The sequence below is a fragment of the Symsagittifera roscoffensis genome, unplaced genomic scaffold, assembly GCF_963678635.1.
Source record: "Symsagittifera roscoffensis unplaced genomic scaffold, txSymRosc1.1 SCAFFOLD_271, whole genome shotgun sequence".
NCBI classification, from domain to species: Eukaryota; Metazoa; Xenacoelomorpha; order Acoela; family Convolutidae; genus Symsagittifera; species Symsagittifera roscoffensis.
The window spans coordinates 32,099-56,706 of record NW_026971152.1 but is presented as its reverse complement, the minus strand read 5'-3'; the positions used below and the strand labels follow the sequence as shown (position 1 = coordinate 56,706).

General features: G+C 35.5%; 1 protein-coding gene across 1 annotated transcript; it reads left to right on the top strand.

Moving 5' to 3' along the window:
• The first annotated feature begins 1,477 nt into the window (after nucleotides 1-1,477).
• On the top strand, nucleotides 1,478-8,846 carry LOC134856220 (melatonin receptor type 1A-A-like). Its single transcript, XM_063872563.1, has 4 exons — nucleotides 1,478-1,578; nucleotides 3,574-3,854; nucleotides 7,921-8,088; nucleotides 8,557-8,846. Exons 1-4 carry the CDS (start codon nucleotides 1,478-1,480, stop codon nucleotides 8,844-8,846), a joined length of 840 nt encoding a protein of 279 aa, XP_063728633.1.
• The last annotated feature ends 15,762 nt before the right edge of the window (nucleotides 8,847-24,608 follow it).

Here is a 24,608-nt window from a genome sequence, read left to right as displayed (position 1 = left end):
GTTTTGTATATTACTGCAGAATTTAGGAAAACGATCTGAGATCTTTTTATCAATCGTTATTGTATATTAATAATTTTGTTTAGCGCCTGAAATGATTTTGAAGATTGACTTCAATATTTTATGTTTGCAAATGAAAATCTAAATTCATTGCTAGTAGTATTCTAAATACAAAAGTTTGTGTTGGCTTTTGCCGAACTATCATATAACTATATGGTAAGTTTCTGCTTTGTCGTATGTCGTCTCTGGTTCGAGGTCTTCTTGCAATTCCGGGTAGTTCTCTTATCGTTCGGAATATTGGCTTTGATCTATTGAGTCGTAGAGACATTTCGATTAAATTATCGTCGTGAAACATTTTAAAAATGTTTTGTCTAAAATCTAATCTATTTTTTGGTTAATTCTAAGCTATTAAGGTCTTGTTCGAGACTTATGGTCGCACCAGATGAGTTAGGACCGAAGTGTATAACTCATAGAGTAATTTCGGATAGGGTACACCGTCTGCTCGTCACGCTATCTTATTTTCGGCCGGATAGATTCGTGCAACTTCTTAGTCTAATACCGATCCTAATCTTACTCTTATACTATCTAGTCTCAGGTTGTTTAACTAGTCTCTGCTAGGCTCAATAGATCTAGGGTATACTGGTTTATTGCGGCAGCTGAAGTCTTCTTGGAGAGTCAACTAATTTCTAAGTTAAATTCAAATCTCTCTGGTGCTGAAATTACAAGTAATTTCAGCACTTACAAATAAGTGGGTTGTTAGTTAGATGGATCATGATTGGTTAATATTAAATACTTTACAGTGGTAAAATATCTAATTTATCCAATCATAAAATGTAGTTTAGATCAGGTTCCAAAACGGGCACTCTTTTTGATTCAGGTAATCAAATAACGTTAAAGAACGCAATCAAGTAACATTTGTTATATGAAATAGGTCCTTTAGGCCGAGAAAACCTGGCTCTACTCAAACGAAAAACTAGGTTTTGGAGCTTCATTTAGAGTTTCCTTGGCAATAAAAGTTTTCTCGAAAACTTTTTAAAATGATTGGGCAAAAAAATTAAACACATTATGGAAAAAAAATTTTGGATTACATTCATTTTTTGGAAAATTTTGTCCACTTTTTTAGTTACACTCATTTTTTGTCAAGACAACTGTTATTCGATTATGCCTAAATCAGTAACGTTTTTTTTTTCTATGAATCAGGTCGGAACATTTTGTGCTACTTGCACAGCAACTGTCCATCCTTATTTCTAGTTTTTTTTATTCTGTTGAAATTCAAATGAACTAAAATCAAATTGGGAGTTCAGGCTAATATCAAGTGTTTGCTCTAACCAATTTTTGTTTGAAAATTATGACCTGTTCTCGTGACCAAAAGTTCTGACCAGTTTTTGCTTGGAAGTTACTTGGCAATCGATCTTTCTGCAATGAGTATACAACCCCCACCAACCGAAATTGTTTGTAATCTGTTCCCTGGAGCATTAGAATGATGAATGACAATGGAGTGCTGTGTCAAGTGAGTGGGGTTGTGTGTATCGTGTCCTGCTATGGCAGTCTATGGACTATGACTTTTATATCTGTGAACAGGTATGCTATTTTGCAAGTGTTGTGGCTGCTTTTCTTTAAATTTATATAATTAAGACTGGTATTGTGTGACCTGGGTTGCATTTGCTCTGTTGGAGCGATCTATTCGTTGCTGGTTTTTGTGTGTTTCTGATACAGTTCGTTTTCATTTTAGAGATTTCTGGATCTAATTTCTTTCAACCTTAGTTTTAGTTACCCATTTAGGGGTGTATTATTTTAAAATTTGAATGAAAAGCTGAGTAAAAAACTATTAACTTCATCGAAGCGGCTAAGGGAATCAGTTTTTTTTCGAAAACTTGTTCCTTGGCAAGGAAGGGTAGGGGGGCAAATTGTATGAGATTAGGAGCCTTTAACTTTCTTAGTCGAATCCAAAACACAAAGCGGTGTTATATTATTTTGAATAGAAAACTCCTCATGTACAACAAGACTTCGTAAAATGCTGAGATTAATTGAAGTTAAAGTAGAAATAGGTGCAAGTAGATTTGAAAATAACGTGTTCTTTCTAAATTAAACTGACTAGGGCATTTTTTGGGGAGAAACTTTGTATTCTGGTGTTTTAGTTTTTTTGTTTTCCACAGAAAATCAAGTAGTACTAATGGATGAGTGTAGCATTTCAAAGCCCTTTCAGTCGGTCATTCGAAAATTAAAAAACTTTCAAAAAACCGTCCCAGTTTTGAGAAAATTGGTTTGAAAACTTTGATTTTTAGTCGAATTACAAGCAAGTAGGGCAATCGTGTAGTCTTTTGTATTGAAGGATAAGCAATGAAAAACTTATTCAAGACCTTAAAAATCTAGTAAAATTAGTTTTCGAATTTTTTTCAGCGCCATCTTGGGAATATAAAAACTCTTTTTGTTTTTTTTTTAGTTAGTTTTTGAAGAAAAACTGTCGTCCAATATGCTTATTTGGATCTGCTTAACAATCGCCCCCCTTTTTTCAGAAAGGGGGGAGATTGTTCAGTAGATTAAATAAGTCGAATTTTTGACCAACCAGAAAGCAGCAAAATTATAATTCTCAATACAAAGCTCTAGCGCTAATTTACTGTATTTATTCATAGTAGTGGAGATTCTCAAGCAGATACCACAGAGGAGGAGGTGAGATTGTTAAGAAGCATCCGCTTATTTTACTATTACCATCGAATATACTTGAGTCTTAGGTTTTCGTTCAGATTCATTCATCAGACTAAAAAAGTGGACACTGATTCGAAAAAAAAAATTGTTTTGAAGTTTTTTAAGATTTTGGTCGAAAAATTCAGAGCTACGAACCTAAATTCTATCATTGTTTGTGCTTGAAGAAAAATTTTAATGACGAAATTGAAACCGAAAAAAAATCAACAAATTTTTGTTCACAAAAGCCCGACCCGCATTCAAGTTTAGACGCAAGCAATTATAACGGATTATTATGATGATTTTTGGCAATAATACAACTGGTTTTCCATGAGATTAAAATCTATTAGAATTTATTATAATTGATTACAGTTCATTCAAAAAACACTTAATAACAATTAAAATCGATTTTTATCGATTATACTCTCTTATTTTATCAGAATTTTGTAACACGAAAAGTACACTTTAATTACGTCTCATGGGCTCATGGGTTATTTTTCTCTCAATAACAAAATCTCTACAAGCGAGATGTCTTGTCACACTTTGGTTCATCTGAACATAAAGTTATACCACGAAACAAAAGTTTCATAGAGATCCTTTTGTATTAGTTGAAAGGTTCCCGCGGTTTGTGAAAAAAAAGAGAGAATACAATCAATTAATAATTGATTAAAAAAATTTTTTCTCAATTTTAGTAAGATTGGTACCAAAATCATAATATAATCGATTATTAACGCTTGAAACTGGATGCGGGTATCTTTAAGTTTCCCAGCGGATGCGCAAAAAATTTTATGATAATCAGTTTTTTTGAAAATTTTATCTCATTTGAATATCAGTAGCCGAGCACACCTAATGGCCCTTTTATAAACTAAAGCAAATGTGTGAAAATAAATTCAGATTTTTCTTCATCTGCAAACACACGATCTACAACAAAATCTTCAGCTTCAAAGGCACCCTGGCTTGCATCATTCTCATCTGGTCCTGCACTCTCCTTCTAGATGTGCCCAGTCTAGCCGGCCTGGGGGGTCACAAATATGTGGGTCTCTACTTGTTCTGCAGTTACACACAGGGGGGCGAGAGGTGGTTCAATGTCTCATTCTATACCATTTTGGCACTTGGAGTCCCGATGGTTGTCATCACTTTCTGCTACATTCAGATTTATCGCACTGCTTCAAAATGTTGGTGTTCGTTTTCTTATTAAGCACTCATTTTTCAGAGACACTTGGAATGAAAATGGACCTGTAAATCCAATAAGACTGCTCGTATCAGGGCGAAGCCCTGAATTTTCGGACTGCATTTTAAGGTCTATTGAGCAGTAAAACCATAAAAAAAAATTGTAATAAATAAATAAATAAATTTTTAATTTGAAGTTTTTGTGAAAATCATCCCCCCACACGAAAGATAAAGTACAGTTTTGCCCCTCGTAATATATCCATTTAGGCAAATAAGCTTCTGTCAACCAATTTGGAACAATTTCTAAGACAGGTTAAATATCCGCTTATGCGTTGAAAGCGCGAATTATATCGCGCGTCAATTGTCCCAAATTGGCCAAAATGGCCTTCTTTAAACACTCATAACTTAACAAAAATAATAACAAGTAATTTTTTTTATATTTGAGCTCAGGTTAAAAATAATTTTTGAATGAAAAAATTCCGTGAAAAACGACTACTTAAAAAGTCGAAATTTGTCTGAAGAAAAAAACAACCCGAGCACAAATATTCCGTTATTTTTGTTACGGAAGTCGGAACAAAAAAGCAAATTGGACCAATGCGTGTACAATAATACAGTTTAATTTACTAAAAAATGAAGTTTATATGTGCAGTGTGAACAATAGGGTTGTTACGGCGGGTTGATTGGAACATGGATCTGAACTAAATGACCCTTCGATGTGCTGCAGATTGAACTAAACGTCACCCGAGACATTACAACGGACCAAAAGTATTTCATATCAAACAATCATATACAAATGTTGTGATTATAGTCAATAAGCGAAAATTTTGATGACCTCTTTGGGCCGACCAGATTTATTTTTCGAGCTCTTCCAATAACATAAGGTCCAAAATCCAGAACTACAAAGTTCTCTTAATGCCAAAAATTTCTGCGCCGCAAGTAAATATAAGAACAAGACTGCTCGTATCAAGGCGAATCCCTTAATGTTCTGACTGCCTTTTAAAGTCTATGGAGCAGTAATAACATGAAAAAGTTAAAAGCAATAAAAAATGAATGAAACTTTTTAATTAGAAATTTATTTTATGAAAATCGTCCCCCAACGCCATTTAGAGTACATGGGTAAATTTTGCCCGTAGTAACATATCAACTATGGCAAATAATCTTCCTTCAATCAATTTAGAACGATTTCTAAGACGAATTAAATCTCCGCTTACGCGTTAATAGCGCGAAATATATCGCGCGTTAATTGTCCCAAATTGGCCATAATGGCTCTCTTTAAACCCCCATAACTTTACCAAAAAGGATCACAGGTAAAATAAATTTTCAAATTTCAGCTCAGGACAACAATACCTTTTGAATGATGGAAAAAAATTCCGTCAAAAATGGCTAGTTAAAAAGTCGAAATTTGTCTGAAGAAAAAAACTCACCCGAGCACAAATATTCCGTTATTTTCGTTACGAAAGTCGTAACAAGACTGCTCGTATCAAGGCGAAGCCCTGTATGTTCCAACTGCTTTTTAAGGTTTATGGAGCAGTAATAACCTAAAAAAAATTAAATGTAATAAAGTAAAATTAAGTTTTTTTTTCTAAAATTTGAAAATTTTCAAGAAAATCATCCCCATCACACGCCATATAAAGTATCAAAGGATAGATCTCGCTCCTTGTAACAAATCAATTATGGCAAATAAGCTTCTTTCAACCATTTTGGAACGATTTCTAAGACGGGTTAAATCTCCGCTTACGCGTTAATAGCGCGAAATATATCGCGCGTTCATTGTCCCAAATTGGCCAAAATGGCAATCTTTAAACCCCCGTAACTTTACGAAAAATGATCACAGGTGAGATATCTTTTCAAATTTAAGCTCAGGACAACAATACTTTTTGAATGATATAAAAAAAATCCGTCAGAAATGGCTAGTTAAAAATTCGAAATTTGTCCGAAGAAAAAAAACCCACCCCGAGCACAAATATTCCGTTACTTTCGTAATGAAAGTCGGAACAACAATAATGATTCTCCCACACAGAAACATATTAATCTTTTTTCTGTTAAATATTATGAGTATCGATTTTTCTTTGACCATGATATGTGAACTAAATGCTGTTCAGATATTGAGCAGTAGGCTCATCTCTCAGCACTTTAATTTTGATTTATCCAGGGGAAAATTTGAGATGGAAGGGGGCGTCTCACTCTCAGGAATTTCAACCCTCGCCACCCAAAACCTCACTTTTGGTCCTTTTTTACTAGTCCAGTGTTTCCTCGACCAGCCCTACCGTTGGAGCCAATACATATTAAATTTGAGGGGGAAGTCGCGCTGACAGAAGCAACCTTTTTGTTAACCCTCCCAAAAACCTCCCACGAACGGCAATTATGCCTGCTTGTTTTTAAGAAACGGGCACCTAGGGAGCAGAAAGTTCTGTCAGAAAAGGGTCTTTATACTGTCTAGGAAGAGCTCTGAAAATTGATTTGATTGATTAGAAAAAGTTCGACTTAAATTTATGCTTATTTATTTCTTATTGATCAGGCTTTTTAAAAAGCTAGTTAATGTATGATTGAGGGGCTAATCAAGATTTAACCAAAAAAATGATTTTTTTTGTAGATGCGAAAGGTTTACTCTAATGTTTGCAGCTTTCTGCAACTCGAGCCCGAATGCACGCGTATATCGTCTATCCCCCCTCCCCTCGTCTACCCCACGTCATCTACGCCCCACCGACGCCCCTCACCCGACGTTACCTCCAACCATTAAAACCCGCAGCCAGAAACTCCACACTAGACTGCAACATCAGAAACCCAACATTTTAAACCCTACGTTTACCGTATTACACCCCACTCCCTACGTCCATCCAGATTTAATATTGAGAGGATGAGGGGGGAAAGTGCGCGCAAGGGAAATAAATAACTGTATCTATAGGGCAGGGGCAAACATGGGCAAGGGGTGCATTGTGAGCATGGCGAATAGAGCTGAAGAAGACAAAGAACAGCGAAATAAGAGAAAATGATGAAAAAAAAACGCGATTGAATTTCATAAAAAGTGAAATTTAGTTCGACAAAAAAGTAACTAACTTAGTTTAAAAATGATTATGAATAAAAGAAAATAGCTCACAAAAATTATTAATTATTAAATCGATTAAAATGGATTACCTTTTTTCGAAAAAAAAATTGGAAAATGAGTTGAAAATTATTGATTATATACGATCGAGAATGATTTTCGGTTTCTTCAAAAAATAGTAGCCGTATATATCATTTTGAATCAGGAGCGGATTTAGGGGGCGGGGCAGATGCCCTCTTCCCCCCTCAGGGGTTCGACCCACTGCCGACCCAAAGGGTCCTCCCTTTGATACTATTTTTATGAATTCATTTCAAATTCAGAGAAGCAGAATTTTGAAATCCAATATGATATGATCAATCGTTATCCATTTCGAATTTTCATTTTGAATGATCAATCGAATTTTCGGTGCCGGACAATTGGAAACTTTAAAAAAGTAAAACATTTTTTAATTGAAAATTTCCGAATTCTCAACCAGTTTAAAATTAAATTAATGCAAAATTCAAACTTAAATCGCTATTTTTGAACTACGACGTCAGCACAACACAATTTATGCAATAGCAGTACAAAAACTAAATACAAAAGACCCAGTAGCGATAATAAAGTAAATCATGACCTTATTTAAGAAAAGTTCGCGGCCAAAATTGAACTAAAAGTGCTTTTTTCGCCACGTGATGAACGATGTGAAAAAATTCATTTTCTGAGCGACGCATAGCTCTCAAAATTAGTGTAGGTTGGTGCTAAAGCGCCTTCAAGATTACTCGGTGACAATTTGCTTAAATTGATTGTAACATAGGGGAGCTCTGAGGTGGTGAGGTTGCTACATTCTTGATTGGGGGGTCCGCCTCTTATGATAATCACTTTGATATGCCTCCACTTTGTGATAAAATCATTAATCGTCGAGTTCGCCTTCTTTTTTTTCTAAATGGTCGTTGATAGCAAAAGTTATCGATTATGATGAAAACATGTCCTATCATCATTTTTTAAACATAAAGCCAAAACCTCTCGACCGCAGTGTCCATGTTTTGTAGCAGCCGGAGTTCTGGGCCAGCTGAGCAGTCGTCGGCAGAAGGACCAGAAGCAGATGCTGGTCTCGCTGGCCACCATCTACGTAGCCTTTCTTCTCACCTGGCTCCCCTATGCATTCATAGTCCTCACTCAGGGACTCAAACTAGATGTCTACAACTTCATGCCTCTCGGTATGTCTCAATGTCTAGCAATGTGGGGGGGGGGGTTTGGGGGGGGGGGGGCATTTTATCCTCTTCTAAGTCAACCCACTACGCTTGAGGCACAGCGATTGAAATCTGCGTCATTTTCAATTTTTTTTTCAATTATTGAATATAAAATTGCTTTCAGAAGTCTCCGGACGATAAAAAGCTTGACAACGTTTTCATCTCTGCATGTGAAGTTTAAATATTTAGCAAAAAACTTTTGAATATAAAACTTGCTCCGTAAATTGCCATTCACCTTCAAACATCGGAAAAAATCATATTGCTTGTTAAAATCATTGTTTTTTTTTAAATCAAAAGAACACCTGATAAACTCTTTAGGCCGATGAAGGAGCCATATTTCTGATAACAGAGTACTTTGATTACACAAACCTATTAAATAAGAAATTAACATAACTGAATTTGAGTTATCAATTATTGTTTTCAATTTTGTGTTAGAGCTGATACTTTGCTTCGACCTGTGGGCCCATTTCAACTCGGCTATCAATTTCTTCATCTACGGAGTCACCCACAGTGGGTTCAGAAGGGCATACAAACAGATCATCTCCAAGGTCATTCCCTGCTACAACCCGATTTTGAGAACCAGATCGTCTGCCCACCCCCCTGTATCGAATAACAGCCGACATCGGGGCGAAGAAATCAACGGGAGTTGCAATCCACCCAACGCGACTGGCAATCTCAACAATCGCCCGGCGATCAACCAATCGAAATATGCGCAGCAACATTGACAGACTTATCATAACACAAACGAATCTAGATCCCAACCCCATATTTAATCACAAAACCTTACCCTGACCCAAGTTTATGTAATAAAAAATACCATGTCGAGTTTGAGACGAAGAAATAAATGCTTAAAAAACCTTGCTTCGGATTTTTTTGAGGTGGGGCTGAGCGAATGCGACAGTATTTAATTTTGAGAATCACCAAAGCTTTTTTTTCTGCAAACCTCAAGAAAAATGAAATGAAAATAGGTCGAGTTCTTTTTGACGAGCTCTAGCTAATTTTTGCATATAATATATTGTCGAAAAACGCGAAAGCCAACCTTCAATATTTTTAAACTTCAAACGGTTTTTCTTCGAAACAATTACTTTTCGTTAACGATTGAAAGGGTATGAATTAAAAACTCCATTCGATCTTTTTTGACCTCTACCGACAAGGGTGATTGATTTATTCAGAAAACAACGGATGCGTAAATCTAGTATTATCATGGCGTAAATAATCAATCACAAGAATATCATGAAAAGCGGTAAACTAACGCCAAAACTGGTAAAATCTGGATACTTGTTCATAAAAATAGAAACCAATTAAGGAGATAATTTAAGATCCGTACCTCGTCACAGCTTAAATAGCTTACTCCTAACTACAATAGAAGGTGGAAAGAATGTGAACTTGAGCCCCCTTCTGTTCTTCACCCACTGGAAGTGTTCAGACCCCTTAGCCTCCTTGGTATAGGACTGCATCTGCAAACTGTTCTCATCTATCGGGTAGACTCTATTTAAGGCCGCATAGGTACATAGTGTGCCCTTAGCCGCGTCAGTTGCCATTCTACTTGTGGACAGTAGTATGATCAAAATTGAACTCTTAGTTTTGAATGGATTTATTTCACAATGATAGAAGGTTTGAGTTCCTCCGAGATAGTTGTATTGTTGAAGCAACTCTAATCCCCCCGACGCACAAAAGGAAAAAATCCCACTTTTTCGATAAAAGGTGATGTATAAGCCCAAATTTTCAGGTATATATATGTAATATTGGACATATTTTTGCCACTACTATTCGTCTATAGCTGTTTGACACAAGAACCGGGATGATTTATTGCCTTACAAAATGAGTATTCGAGTTTGATTAGGCTAGTTGCGTGTTTTCTTGAGCAGTTTCCGAAGTTTGGCTTTTCAATGTGGAATCCCTTCTTAGCTGTCTTGTGGCCGATCCAATTCACCCATGGAAACCTTATCGGGTACTTCGAGCCCCTGAATTTCAAATAACTGTACCGGGCAAAAGTTTTAATCAAATCAGGGGTTGATGGAGGTACAAAAGGTTGGTATTTTGCGTAGTAGATAAACGTTCTTAAATTAAAAGTATTAAAATTTCAAGTAGCGTTTGAATGTGCATAAAAATTGCTAAAAAGTCACAGTTTTTAGTCTCGACTATATGAATTATCAATCACAAGACGGTAAAAAGCGGTAAATTAACGCCAAAATTGGTAAAATTTAGATATTCTATTTATAAGATAATGAGCAAGAGAGCAAAGATAAATTAAGATTCTTGACTTAAGATACTTGAAACAGTCTAAATAAAGGCGACCAATCATTTGAAGTGAACCGAACGAATCATCCCCCCTCAAAAATCCCATTATCTTCCAAGCTTTTCAAGGGTCCCAACAGCTCCATTTACCCACAGGACTCTCAGTCAATTAATCAAGGGTTCGAATCTCCTTAGCCAATAAAGACTCCGAAGATTCATCTACTCAAGTATCACTCAGCCAGATTTTCAAGGGTCCTAATCTTCTCATTTGATCAAGGGTACCTCAGCCAACTGCTCAAGGGTCCCAATCTTCATAGCTTTTCAAGGGCACCAAAAGATAACTACTCAAGGCTACCTAAGTCAACTACTTAAGGGTCTCAAACTTTCTAGCTTTCTTACTCTACCCAGAGGGGTCCCAATCTTCTTAGCTATTCAACACTCCAAATTTTCATCTACTCAAGAATTCCTCAGCCAACTACTCAAGGGTCCCAACCTTCTCGTTTTATTAAAGGTCCCGCAAGCCCTTTACTCAAGGATTACTCAGTCTACTACTCAAGTTTCCCAATCTTCTCAGCTATTCAAGAGTTCCATTATTCAACTACTCTAGGGTCTCAATCTTCCTAACTATTCAAGAGTCCCAATAGCCTCCATCTACACAAACGTCCCTCGGTCAACTACTCAAGGGTCTCAACCAATCTTCTCATTTTACGAAGGGTCCCGCAAGTCATCTACTCAAGGGTCCAATTCTTTTCGTTTTATCAAAGATCCCGTAAGTCATTTACTCAAGGATTCCTCAGCCAACTACTCAAGGGTCCCAAACTCCTCATTTATCAAGGGTCACGCAAGTCATTTACTCAATTATCCCTCAGCCAACTACTCAAGGGTCCCAATCTTTCCTAGCTGTTCAAGGGTCCCAATAGATATCTACTCAAGGCTCCCTCAGTCAATTACTCAAGGGTCAAATGTTCCTAGATTTTCGAGGGTCCGAATAGCTTCATCTAGCCAAAGATCCCATAGTCAACTACTCAAGAGTCCCAATCTCCTTGGCTGATAAAGGGCCCCAATATTATCTACTCAAGGATCCTTCAGCTAACTTCCAAGGGTCCCAATCTTCCTAGCTTTTCAAGGGCACTAATAGACATCTAATCAAGGCTTCTAAGTTAACTACTTAGGGGTCTCAATCTACCTAGATTTTCGAAGTTCCCAATAGCTTCCTCTACCCAGTGAGTCCCAATCTTCTAATCTTAATTATTCACTGCTCCAAACTTTCATCTACTCAAGGGTACCTCAGCCAACTAATCAATGATCCTAATCTTTTCATTCTATCAAGGGTCCCGCAAGTCATTTACTCGAGGATCCCTCAATCAACTACTCAAGATTCCCAGACTTCTCAGCTATTCAAGAGTTCCATACCTTCGGTCGTCAAGTACTCATTTGCCGACCTTCTCAGCTGTTCAAGGGTCCAAAAATCATCTACTCAAGGATCCTTCAGTCAACTAGTCAACTACTCGAGGGTCTCAATCTTGCTAGCTATTCAAGGAACCTAATAGCTTCATCTACACAAACTTCCCTCGGTCAACTACTCAAGGGTCCCAAACTTCTTAGCTAATCAAGGGCCCCAATTTCCATCTACCCAAAGTTCCCTCAGTCAACTACTCAAGAATCGCAACCTTCTCATTTTATCAAAGGGTCCGAATGTTTCTGCTACTCAAGAGTCCCAGTCTTCCCAGCTGTTCAAGGGTCCCAAATGTCATCCATTCAAGGATCCTTCAGTCAATACTCAAGAGACACGATCTTTCAGCTATTCAAGAGTCCCAATGGCTTCATCTACCAAAAAGGTTCCTCAGTCAACTAGTCAAGAGTCCCAATCTTCCTAGCTAATTTTCATCATCTCAAGCTAGGACCCCAATTTTCATCATCTCAAGGATATCTCAGCTAACTTCCCTGTTAATCAAGGGACTCAAAAACCTTCTAATAAAAGATCCCTCAGCCTACTACTCAAAGTTCCAATCTTCTCAGCTAATCAAGGGTCCCAAGTGTCTCTGCTACTCAAGGTCCTTAATCATCTAGGCTATTCACGGATCCCAACGTCTCACAAACCTTGTTCAATTACTCAAAAACCTTGTTCTTCTAAGCTGATCAAAGTTTCCCAAAGTCTCTGCTACTCAAGAGTCCCAATCTTTGCAGCAGATGAAGAGCCCTCACAAACTTAGCTACTCAAGGGTCTCAGTCGTCGCATCTAATCAAGGGTCCAAAGTCTCAGCTACTGAATGATCTCAATCACGCCAGCTATTCGCGGGTCACAATAGATTCAACTACTCAACAATCTTGGTCTTCTCATCTGAGCAAAGGTTCCAAATGTCTCAGCTATCAAGGGTTCCAATTTTTATGATTTTTTTGTCGAAATTTCGTTTGGTTTCAGTAAAAATTTAGATAATTTAGATAGTTTTCTCTTAGTTTCAAACATGTAGGACAATAATCAAATTATTCAAATCGTAGGAAAAAGCTAAAAAACGCAAACATCGGCAAAATAGAGCTCCAAAAAATTCGGGAAAAATTTTTGAAACTGACCATCCTACCATCGGAAACTATGAAACCTATAGCCTCAAAACAGGGGAAATCTATAGCCTATGTTAATACATAGGGTGCTGACCGGATACTCTATAGCCTATGTTAATACATGGGGGTCAGCAACCACCCCCCCCCTCTCTCCTCCTGATCGCCTCACTCTTCTACTACTCACCACATAAATAAACAATAAGTTATATTAGATCAAAAAAGACAATAATAGCGAAACAAAAACAAAATTATTTAAAAACTTTCAAAGACACGAAACGTACTTCCGGAATCAGACACAACAAAAATACAAGAACTTCAGGACGACTAACAAAATTCGTGTTGGAAATCAACAGTACGAATTTAATTGACTCTTCTATCAAATTTCCATAGGACCAGCAGCTTATCAGCTTTCATGAGCAAAATTTTTCGACCACTATTTCGAAGTAAAAATGTTATCAAATATTTTGACGATGTTTTTATGCAATCACAAACAAAGCAAGAAAAGTTGAAAATATTAGCAAAAAAAAACACACCAGTTTTTACTAAAAGAAAACATAAAAGCAGCCCCAGATACTTCACATATTTTCTTCACTAGTGTCAAATTCCTTGGATATATTATTGAAGGTAATACAATTACTCCATTCAATTCTTGAATTGATGCTCTTTTAAAGCTTCAACTTCCATCAAATAAGAAAGAAAATCCGAGAACTCCCTATAATTTTTTTATGTAAATATGTTTATAAAAAGCAATTTATAAGAAGACCGTTTTATAATATTCTCAGACCACAAAATAGTTTTGAATAGATATCGGAAATTCAAATAGGTTTTGATGAAACAAAAATCCTCCTCTTACAGAACAGATCTCAAATACAACTCCAGATTCAGATCAACCACTCTATGCCATGTGTGACGCTTCAGATTTTAGAAATGGCGCTGCACTCTTACAATCACATAAAGGTACAAGCAAAATGAACCTTATATCGGTTATTTCAAGACTTTTTACGCATGCAGAAGACTCTCTACGCTTACGAGAGAATTTACAGCCAATATACATACTCTCACAGAATATGAACTTTTAATCCTTGGATCAAAACATCCAGCATTTCTATTTACACAAAAATCAAATCGAAACCATAGAGTTTATAGATTTCAACTTATCATAGTGAAATTTCCAAACCCACATATAGTTTGGATTGCAGGGAAAAACCTTGCCTTACCGGACACGCTCAGTTGAAACCCACCACCTCAATGAGAATACGGAAAACAACCCTAGAAATACCACAAAATATAAACTTTTTCCTTGCAAAAGACAAAAAATCACCACGATTGAATGCAAGTATGCAGTAGCAACCAATCGCGACATGACAAAAATAAATAATTTTAAACATTTTGCACTATAACTTGATCCAAAACAACCACTATGAAGTACATTTATGAGGAAAATCTACATTTGAACCAATACCATACTCATCATGGATTACGATGTATAAAAGTACCCGCCTACCATTGAGTATGATTTTAATAGCTTTTCACATTTCACTTTCCCTTAATACAAAAGGACATGCAGGATCAGAAAAAACATACTCGAATTCATTCAAAATATCTACTTTCCAAATGCACCAATTGGGATAAAAGACTTATGCAAAATATGTCAATTAAATAAACCATATCTATACTAAAAACCGTTAGCAAAAAAAAAACAAGAGTTTGAAGGTCAAAATTTATATTTCAACTACAGGATATCATTTGACACAAAAGGCCCTATATCGCCCTCCTCAGAAAGAAATTCATATATAATGGAAATAGTTGATGCATTTACTCATTATGTAGCACTCAATCCTGTACCCTATTGTAAAGCTTTTTTTGCATATACATCACTTTATGATTTTTGGATAGCGAAATTTGGACTACCAGAAATCCTTGTCACAGACAATGGTACTGAGTCCATAAACTATGAAATCATCAAACTATGTCACCTTTATAACATAAAACACAAACCCCGAACATCACATGCCCCATGGGCTAATGGTTTAGTTGAAGGTGTGAACCGTTCCTTACAAAAATATCTTAGATGTATCATAAATGGAATTGATAATGAAATATTCTCAATATTCGCACCCTCGATTTTATCAAAAAATTTCGCTTGTGTTTTTTTTTCAATTTCTCATAAAAACTACCCGGTAGAGAGAGGACCGGTCGTAGCGGCCTATCTTTTTTATGTACTTTAGCCAGTCCATAAAGTAAAAAAAATTAAATTACAAAAGGGGCCCTTCCGTTTAGTTACGGTACCAGCGATATAAAAATGCATATATATCAGCAATGAAGTCATAAATCAGCATTAAATGCATCGTCATAATGTTAATTTATCTTAGCCGTCCTTCCTCTACAATAGCGCTTATGGAGTTGTCGATAAATTGAACTTTTCGTGGCGATCTGCGCCCCCTTATACAAAGTATAGAGCTCCTGAGGAGCGCGAAGCTTATTTTAGTTCTTATGTAGTTTATAGATTCTGGATAGCTTTCTTGTCTTTTTTCACTTAGTTTTTCGGCCAATCGCTGCATCGTCCGCGTGGCTGTTGGAGCAGCGCCACCGGTGCATCCAAAAATTAGCGGGCAGAAGCTACTCTGCTCTACGTTTAAAATTCTTTGCTGATATTTGGAGTTCTTCAGCGTTTCGTGGTATTTGTATGCATCCTTCTGCAGTTTTCGCGATGTTTTGGCATGGGGGTTGAAAATTTTCACATCAAAGAAAGCGCGGCTGAATCATGAACCCCAGAGTCCGTTTGCCTTAATGTCAAGTCGTGCCTCATCTTCAGTTGTAGTTGACTTGTTGAAAAAGCTTTCGCCTTGCAACGGCTGAAGTTTCGGCTCAATCTCGACGTCATGGCAAACCTCGTTCATGAGGTTGGCGAATGTGTCTCTGATTTCATTGTGTCTTATGTGTGTGTAACCACCCTTTGCACAGTGAAGCGCATGTGTCAAGTTAAATTCAGCACCACATGCACATGTGAGTGGGGTTTTGGTTGGTTCCCATCCGTATCTTAAGTAAATACCATCTCTGAACTCTGATTTATTCAAGTTGAAGTTGTATCTGCTCAGTGGTAGAGCATTGAGCCAGTTAGAGGCTCCCTTTTCAGAGGCCAGGTCGATTGCGTATTTATCTGTTTCATTTAAGGAGTTAATGAGGTTTGTCTTTTTTCGATTTGTTCTATCAGTTTTCAATTTTTTGATTTTCGTACATATTTTTTCTTGCTGTGTTACTGCTGTAATAGGATCTTGAGATTCCAGTACCAGTGATGTTTCTACTACCAGACCATTCTAGGTAGTTTTCATGATCGGATGGCAGCTTGATGTTAAGTCCGCCCATTTTAAGGGGTAAGGAAGATATCTTACGGAACTGGGGGTTTAAAGTGTCTTTACCGACTAGGTTAGGTAATAATTGTTCACATATTTCTAAGTTTTCCATAGTGTTAGGCGTTGTCCTGGCAATAAATGAAAGCTTTTCTTGAACTCCTTTAGTATAGCAGTCATAAACGTTTTGAGGGGAGGTTTTAGCAATTTTGGTTAGTTTTTTCAAAATTTTGATTTGCTCATTCTGTTTCAATTCGAGGAACTTTTTACATTCAGATTCTGTTCCTATAACTGAACCAAGCACTCGGGCTTCTGCCTTTATAGTGATTCCTGTATTTGCGAAAACTTTCTGAGCTTCACCGAATTTTTCATCTTTGACAATGAGTTGGCATTTGGATGCTTTCACGTGGTAGCCGAAAAATTTATTCAGTGATACAATTTTATCGAGGACGGTTCGTAGATTGCTTAATTTACCGACTGCGTTTCCGTCGTCTGCGTACCATTTCTGGGTTACATCGTCTACTGATAAGAGTTTTATGAGGGGTATTATGGCTAGACCGTACATGGCCATTGCTAGTGGATCCCCCTGGGTTGTCCCTTCTTGAGAGTAGATTGTTTTTTTGTTAACGAATAGTTTAGATGGATTGGAGTATTTTCGATGTTTTTTCGATGTTTTTTAATGCCAGCTTTCGGTTCAGCGAGTTGAAAGCGTTTTCGGCATCTATCACTAAAACAGCATCGGCGGAAGTTTTGCTGTATTGATCTCTTAGCGTGTGGATTGCATATTCAATGCCACATTTTTGTCCTAGGCAGAGTTGGTAGTTTGAACCGAGCGACATGGGTTCGTTTTTTAAGCATTTAGTTATTGTTCGCCCTATTATCCTACGCATAACTTCTCCTATGCCTATGGGTCTTACCCCTGGATTCTTATCTAAGGGTATTTATCTGCATGCGTTATATGGTTCCATTAGTTCTGGAATTAGTTCTTCTGTGGCCAGTTTTTTGGCAATTTTAGCAATTGTTTTTGAAATTTCAACTGATTGTTGCCCGAAGTGTGTTAGAATACGTCTCTTTTCATTCGCATCGAGGCCAGATGGTCCATGCGATCCGTGCGTTCTCATGGCTGCCTTCTTGATATGTTTACCGTTTATCTGATCAAATATCGATGGATGGAAAGGAATTGTTTCGTTTGAGACTGGTGTAATATAGTTCTCATTAATTGGTTCAGATGGTGGGTGTTTCTCTATGAGAGTCTGTTCAACTGTCTTACCTTTGACAATCTCGTCGAGCAAGAGAACGCCTTTAGATGTGTCTGTTAGTTTTGCAATTGCGCTTGATATTTTTCCAGTGTTCATTCGTTTGTTGAACTGTTGTGCTTCAGTTTCAATTTTTCTTCTACTTCCTTTCAACAAGCGCATTTGCAGCGCCTTTCCTTCGTTATATAGTCCATCCAGGTCTCCGTCTTGCCATTGCTTAAGTCGCCTTGCTATTGTTTTGGATAAAGATCCATCAATTTCGGACTTTGTTTTGCACAGTAATAAGTGTGGAAAAATCATTGCTGCGTTTCTGATTTAGATAAGGGTATTGTATCAAGTGGGTCATGGAGGTCAAAAACTTGATTTATTGTGTATTTTGAATCGTTTGTTTGTGGTCCTGATAAATTTATTTTATCAGTTAGGTTTTCTTTTTCAATTAGTGGAAAAAGGTCTTTTTTATGCGAGTGTTGTTTTACTCTTTTTTGTTGGGTGTTATTTTTTATCCATTGTGAGTATGGGATTGGTTTAAAAGTTGATGTTCCAAGTAGATCAACTTCGTAGTGGTTATTTTGACAATCTAAATAAAGTGGAAAGTGTTGTAGATTATTTATCTGTGATTGTTCAACGTCAGTTTTTACTGCATATTTGCATTCTAGTCGGGGTGATGTTTCGTTTTTTGCAAGGTAGAATTTTATATTTTTAGGTATTTCAACTGTAGTTTTACGTGTAAGTAATTCAGGTGGTGTATTTCGACTTAATGTGTCTGGTAATGCAAGATTTTTTCCTGCTGTCCAAACTATATGTAAGTTTGGAAATTTCATTAGAATTAATTGAAATCTGTAAACTCGGTGATTTGGGTTGGATTTTTGTGTGAAGAGAAAAATGATTGGTTTGTGATCTGTGAATAGAACTGTTGGATGTTTTGATCCAAGTATCAGAAATTCATATTCTGTAAGTGTATAGATTATGGCTGTACATTCTCTCATTAGGGTTGAGAGTCTTAGCTCTGCTTGAGTGAATAATCGAAAATTTGCTGATATAAGGTTCATTTTGTTTGTACCATTATGTGATTGTAATAACGCTGCGCCGATGCCAAAGTTCGAAGCATCGCACATTGCGTAGAATGGTTGATTTGGATCTGGAATTGTATTCGAAATTTGTTCAGTTAGAAGTTTTTTAATTTCTTCAAATCGTGCTTGATGTTCTGTATTCCATTCAAAATTGTTTTGCTGTCTAAGTATATTATAGAATGGTCTTAGATATAATTGCATTTTATAAACATATTTGCTTAAAAAGTTTAGCATTCCAAGGAATTCTTGGATTTTCTTTTTATTTGTCGATGGTTGGAGTTTCTGAATAGCGTCAATGCGTGATTTTAATGGGGTGATTGTTTTTCTTTCTATATTATGTCCTAAGAATTTTACTCGTGTTAAAAAGAAGTGTGATTTATCGGGGGCGGCCTTCAGATTTTCGTTCTGAAGTATTTGGTGATATTGTTCTAAAACATTGAACATTTCTTCTTTAGTCTGTGATTGCATAAAAACATCGTCTAAATAGGTGATTGCGTTTTTCTTGAGTATTAGTGGTCGAAAAATTTTGCTCATAAAAGCTGAAAATGCTGCTGGTCCTATGGATATTCCATAGAATAAGCGGTTGAATTCATACTGTTGGTTTTCAATAACAAATTGTGTTAAACGTCGCGATTGTTCATCTAATAGCATTTGATTGTATGCACTATTCATATCTGCGGTTGTAAATTATTTTCCGTTTATTTTTGTTAAAATAACTTGTATTGGTTCAATAGGCCAATTACACTTTGATTCATCTATGTGTGAGTTGAGGTATCTAGCGTCGAGAACGATTTTTAATGATTCTCCTTTGGCTAGAATGATAACAGGGTTGATAAATGTGTTACCTTTTGGTTGTTCTTCTTTATTTACTGGTGATATAATGTTGTATTGTTCTAAAATGTCGAGTAATCTGTTCACTTTATCGTGTAAGTGAATTGGTACTTTACTTGCTCTTTGTTTTTTGAAAACTGCATCTGGTTTTAATGGGAGATGTAGTGATGAGCTGATTTTGCCAACATCAAATTTGGATGTTGCATAGACTGATGAATATTTGATTAGCTGTTTGGCTAATTTATCAAATTCGTCTTGTGTTATTTGTGAATGTTGGAAGTTAAACATTGTTAAAAATTTCTGTTGATTCTCTGCGTAGTTACTTATGTTGAATGTAGGTTTGAAATATGGGGTTTTTGTGAAATAATCCGTATTTCTTTTTTCGTTACTTATTATATTATTTATTGATAATTCTTCATTAAGAATTGTGGATTGACAAATATCTAATAATTGGAGTATATTATTTACGCGATATTCTTTTTCGTGTATTGGTGATATCGTAGCGTTGGTTTCGCAATAGCCTAAAAGTCCTAAAGGTAATGATACTTGATAGGGTGTATTGTTGTATACATGTAGAGATATAATATCTGAATTCGAGTTTTTCAAATATTTTATGGATGAGATTGTGATTTTGAAAAACTTATGGATAGGTTTGAATTCAAAGTCTGACATATAGAGTTGTTGTTTGTTTTGTTTTTTATCATATTGGTGAACTTGTTTTATTGAAAAATTATATATGTTTCCTGATAGTGGTTTCAGGTGTTTTCTTTGTTGGTTATATATTGGATAAAATTTTGAAAAGAATGGTGGTTGTTTGTTTAATCTTTGGAAAAATGTTAGGGATGTGTCTTTTGTTTTTGTGTATTTATCTTTGATTAGTATTTTACTGTTTAATATGTTGATTGTTGGTATATTTTTAGAGATAAATGGTATTCCAATGATATTGTGTTTAGTATCAGTGATATGGAATATTTGTTTAAATGGTTTAGTTAAAATTTTATTTTGCTCCATTGTTCTTGTGGGGAGAAGAGATAATTGAATTTTTCCATAGTTTACCAATGTTGATCCTTGTGCTGTTGCTAGTTTACTGGAGGTTTCAAGAGGTGTTAGCTTTGGGTGTAAGGTTTTTATTTCATTCCATGTGGGATTGTTTATTATATTTGATTCTGCTCCTGAATCAATTAAAAAATCAATTTCAAGATCTGGTGGTTGAAATTCTTTACTTCTTGGACTTTCTAAAAGAAATGGTATTGTCCAAATTTTTTCTTTGGGTTGTTCTTTTTGTATGTTTTGATAGATGTGATTTGTATTTAAGCATTTTGTCTTGTCATTCTCATTGGGTTGATTTGTAGTGTTAATTTCGTTTGTTTCTTGTGTTGTTTGTGTAGAATGGATGGGTTCAATATAATAATTGTGAAGGAGTTCTAATTGATTTTCATATATATGTGATGAAAAAGGTTGTTCATATATAATAGGTTCGTAATCATTTTCAACTGCTATCATATTTATGGAGATAGTGTTTTCTGTATCACTTTCTGATTCTGATGATTCACAGTTTATTTGATTCAGTTGTAGTTCGTTATTTCCTGTGTCATCAATACCTGGAGGGTCTGATGTTGTTTCTGGGTTTGATTGTACTTGATTAATATTTCTTTGATGTTTAGGTGTACTACTTCTGTGGCGATTGTTAGAATTATTATAATGGTTATTATTCCTGTGTGGTGATTGGGAATAATTTCTATAACGATTATTATAACTTGAATGTCGATTTTGTGAATTATTTCGTGATCTGTTTTGGTAATTATTGTTTGGTCTGTTATAGTTTGATCTATTATATGAGTTATTCCTTGATCGATTGTTCGGGTAATTCTGGTTTCGGTTGTTTGAATAACTTCTATTCCGATTATTGGAGTAGTTTCTATTTCTATTGTATGATGAATTTCGTGATTGATTGTTTGGATAGTAATTATTTCTTGATTGGGAATTAGATCTAGAAACAAATCGTGTTGTATTTGAATTTGATCTGGAGTAGTTATTTCTACTATTTTGTCTATTGTAGTGATTTTGTGACGAATTTTGTGTATTTCTTCGTTCTGGCGATCTTCCTCTATAACTTGAGTTATGTGGTGATTGATTTCTCGTGTAGTTGGTATTGCTCGGTAGTGGTTTTCCTGAACTGTTGTTGCTGTATACATTTTTGTTTGGTAGATTTTGATCTTTCTTCATGTATTGATAGAATGATTTATTTGGTTCTTTATATTTTTGAGGTTTATTTTGATTGTCTTGCTGTTTTTGTCTACATTCAGAAATACTATGTCCGTAACGTCGGTAATAATTACACCATTTTTTGAAAGATGGTTTGCCTTTAAAGTTTGGGTGTTTTTCGTAAATATTGAGTATTTCAGTGATTTTTTCAACGAGGTCTGTATCTGATTCCTGTATATTGTTGATACTTGTGGTATTTGTTTCGATTCGGTTAACGTATTGTAATTTCAGACTTTCTGTTTCTTCGAGTTTCATTGTGATTTCTGCTTGTTCTAGTTTGTCTACTAGTTTTCGGAAATCTAAATCGGGCTCTCGAATTGAGGAGGGATGGGATGCTCTCTTTTTTATTGCTATTTTTCTTAATTGAGGTGTTAAGGTCATCATTAAGATTTCTGTCATTTTTGTGTTTTTATAGTCGTGTGTATTTAATGAATATGCTTTTCGAACTAGTGTTTCGATGCGTACTGCTAATTGTTTGATGGTTTCATTTGGTAATCTGCGAATTTCATTACATAAAACTCTTTGTTGTTGTTTGTTTCTTTCGGAGTCAAACATTTTTGAAAATTCTTGTGTAAATCTCTTCCAATTTGATTTTATTTCTAGAGGCAATACTGAAAACCATTTTTGGGCTGCGCCGTCTAAAGTTGTTTGTATCAACGCTGTGCGTCGATGTATCCAGTTTTGATGTAGTGGCGTATTAATTGGTTCAGGTCCTATATTTAAAATCAAATTTGCTGTTACTGCATTTAAATAGTCTTCTACAGAATATTCAGGGTCTGTTCCTGTGAATACCATTAAAGGTTTATTTGATGTTATTGATGATCCACCCATAAGGTATGGATTCATTGTCATTTGTAATGATTCTGCTGCATTTGGCATTTGAGAAAAATTTGAAAGTTGATTTCTTGTTATTTCGTGTTGTTGAAGATAATATGGGAGTGGTATTTCATTTTGCATTTGCGTCGGTTGATACGAGTGTGTGATCATTGGGTTTTGTTGCTGAATTGGTTGAAAATATTGTGTATTAATTGGGTTTTGTTGCTGAATTGGTTGTTGATTTTGTGTATCTATCGATTGTGGGGAAAAAATTCTATGATTTATATGTGGTTTCTGTACTCCTTGTCCACGATATTCTTGATTATATGGTGCAAATATATCTGGTTGTAAAAAATCATCATCTGAGGATAAGTAATCCATTTGATAAGATGTTTGTTTTTTATTTTTATTTTGTTGAAAAAATGGATAGTTTTCACTACGATCCTGTGAAGGATGTAAATTTGTTTGAAAATTTACTGAATTAGTTTGTGCCATTGGGTTATCCCAGTTTCGAGATCTTGTGTAATTATTAAAAATTTTTCGTGGGGGATAATTTGTTTTTGATGGATGTGTGTAATTATAATTATGTTCTGCAAAATGTTTCTAGTGAACGTTTTACGTGTCTTTGACGGTATTGTCATGGGTCTGTATGTCTGATAATCCATGTTTGAATATTTTGGGGCACTCGAAGGTTTAACGGTAGATTGTAAGGTTACCTGTGTTTGTGAAGGGTTTGTATTTCTTGGTGTTGTTAAATTTGGACGTATCGGTGAAATGCTTTGTTGTGTAGTTGTTGTTTGTACGATTTCTTCATTTATGAAGTGTGATGGTGTCTGGATATCTTGCTGGGTGAGATTTCTAGTTCCATTGAGGTTTTCATTGTGTATGATTGTGGAGTTTAAACTATTATTTTGCATATCAGGTAAAAATGTATTATAGTTTAATGGTGTTGCATCAATGGTTAATGGTATTACTCTTACATAATCTCTTACATAAGATATCGTACTTATTGCTTGACTTGAGATTGATTGTGGGATGTTTATAAATGCGGGATGAGACCATTCGGGGTCCCAAACATAGTCTGACTGTTCTGTGATGGCAGTATCATCGTTTGAGTTTTGAGGTCTAAAATTTTTTCTTGCTTGTGAAATTAAATCTAGATTATGTGTGAAATAATCTATTATAAACCATGCCAAGATTTTTTGTAAGTCATGTTTTGTATGTTGTGAAACATCATCTTTAGTGAAATTTTCTTTAATTATATTTAGAAAACTAGAGAGTAGTGTGATTTCATGTCGTAGTCTTATATGTTTAGATGTTTCTGTCGGTGAGACATTTGAGATTGGGATTTCGTTTTCTAATATCGAGATATAACTATATATTATTGCAAAAACTTCATTGGTGAATATGGAGTTTGCTCTTTGTGAGTTATGATATTGTATGCTTTTTATATATTCTGAGAATACTTTTGAGAATTCTAAATCAAGGTCGTCTGTTTGAATTACATATTTGCTGTGATTCTGGTTTGGTGAGCTGAATTGTATGGAGTAGATTCCGTATTGTTGTGTTAAGTTGCATATATCTTTCAAATAGTGATCGATAATTTGTCTTTTGATTTTTACATCTGGGAACTCTGTTTTACATGGACTGACTCCGGGTTCAAACAAATTTAAGAGTAAATTTTTGCAAAATATGTGCTGTCCTCTATCTGTGGTTGCATCTACGATAAAGGGGAAGATATCATCATCATCTGGACTTTCTTCACCTGGGGTGTGTGTTGAGCTCATTTTTTCGTTTGATGACTGTTAATATGTAACTATCGATGTGTCTAATTGGTTGATTCCAATTGTATATATGTACTGGTTTGTGTTTATATTGTTTTTTTATTCTTCTTTTTCCTCTTTTTGATGAATTTGAAGTTGTTTCTGAGTCGGAAAAATATAATTGATCGTGAATGGGGCAATTTTTATCTATAGATTCTTTTAATTTATAAAGTTCGTCTAAACTGCTGGTTTCTGATTCTGAAAATGCGTTTCGGTTTTTGGAAAATCTTTTTCGTGTTATTTGTCTTTGTTTGGTTATTATTTTTCTTTTTAATGTTT

Bases quoted from the DNA above. Each gene is read 5' to 3' on its own strand.
- LOC134856220 (XM_063872563.1), top strand. From the start codon at position 1,478: ATGATGAATGACAATGGAGTGCTGTGTCAAGTGAGTGGGGTTGTGTGT. The intron at 1,579-3,573 runs GTATGCTATTTT...AAATAAATTCAG, and splicing joins ACTTTTATATCTGTGAACAG to ATTTTTCTTCATCTGCAAAC. The intron at 8,089-8,556 runs GTATGTCTCAAT...ATTTTGTGTTAG, and splicing joins CTACAACTTCATGCCTCTCG to AGCTGATACTTTGCTTCGAC.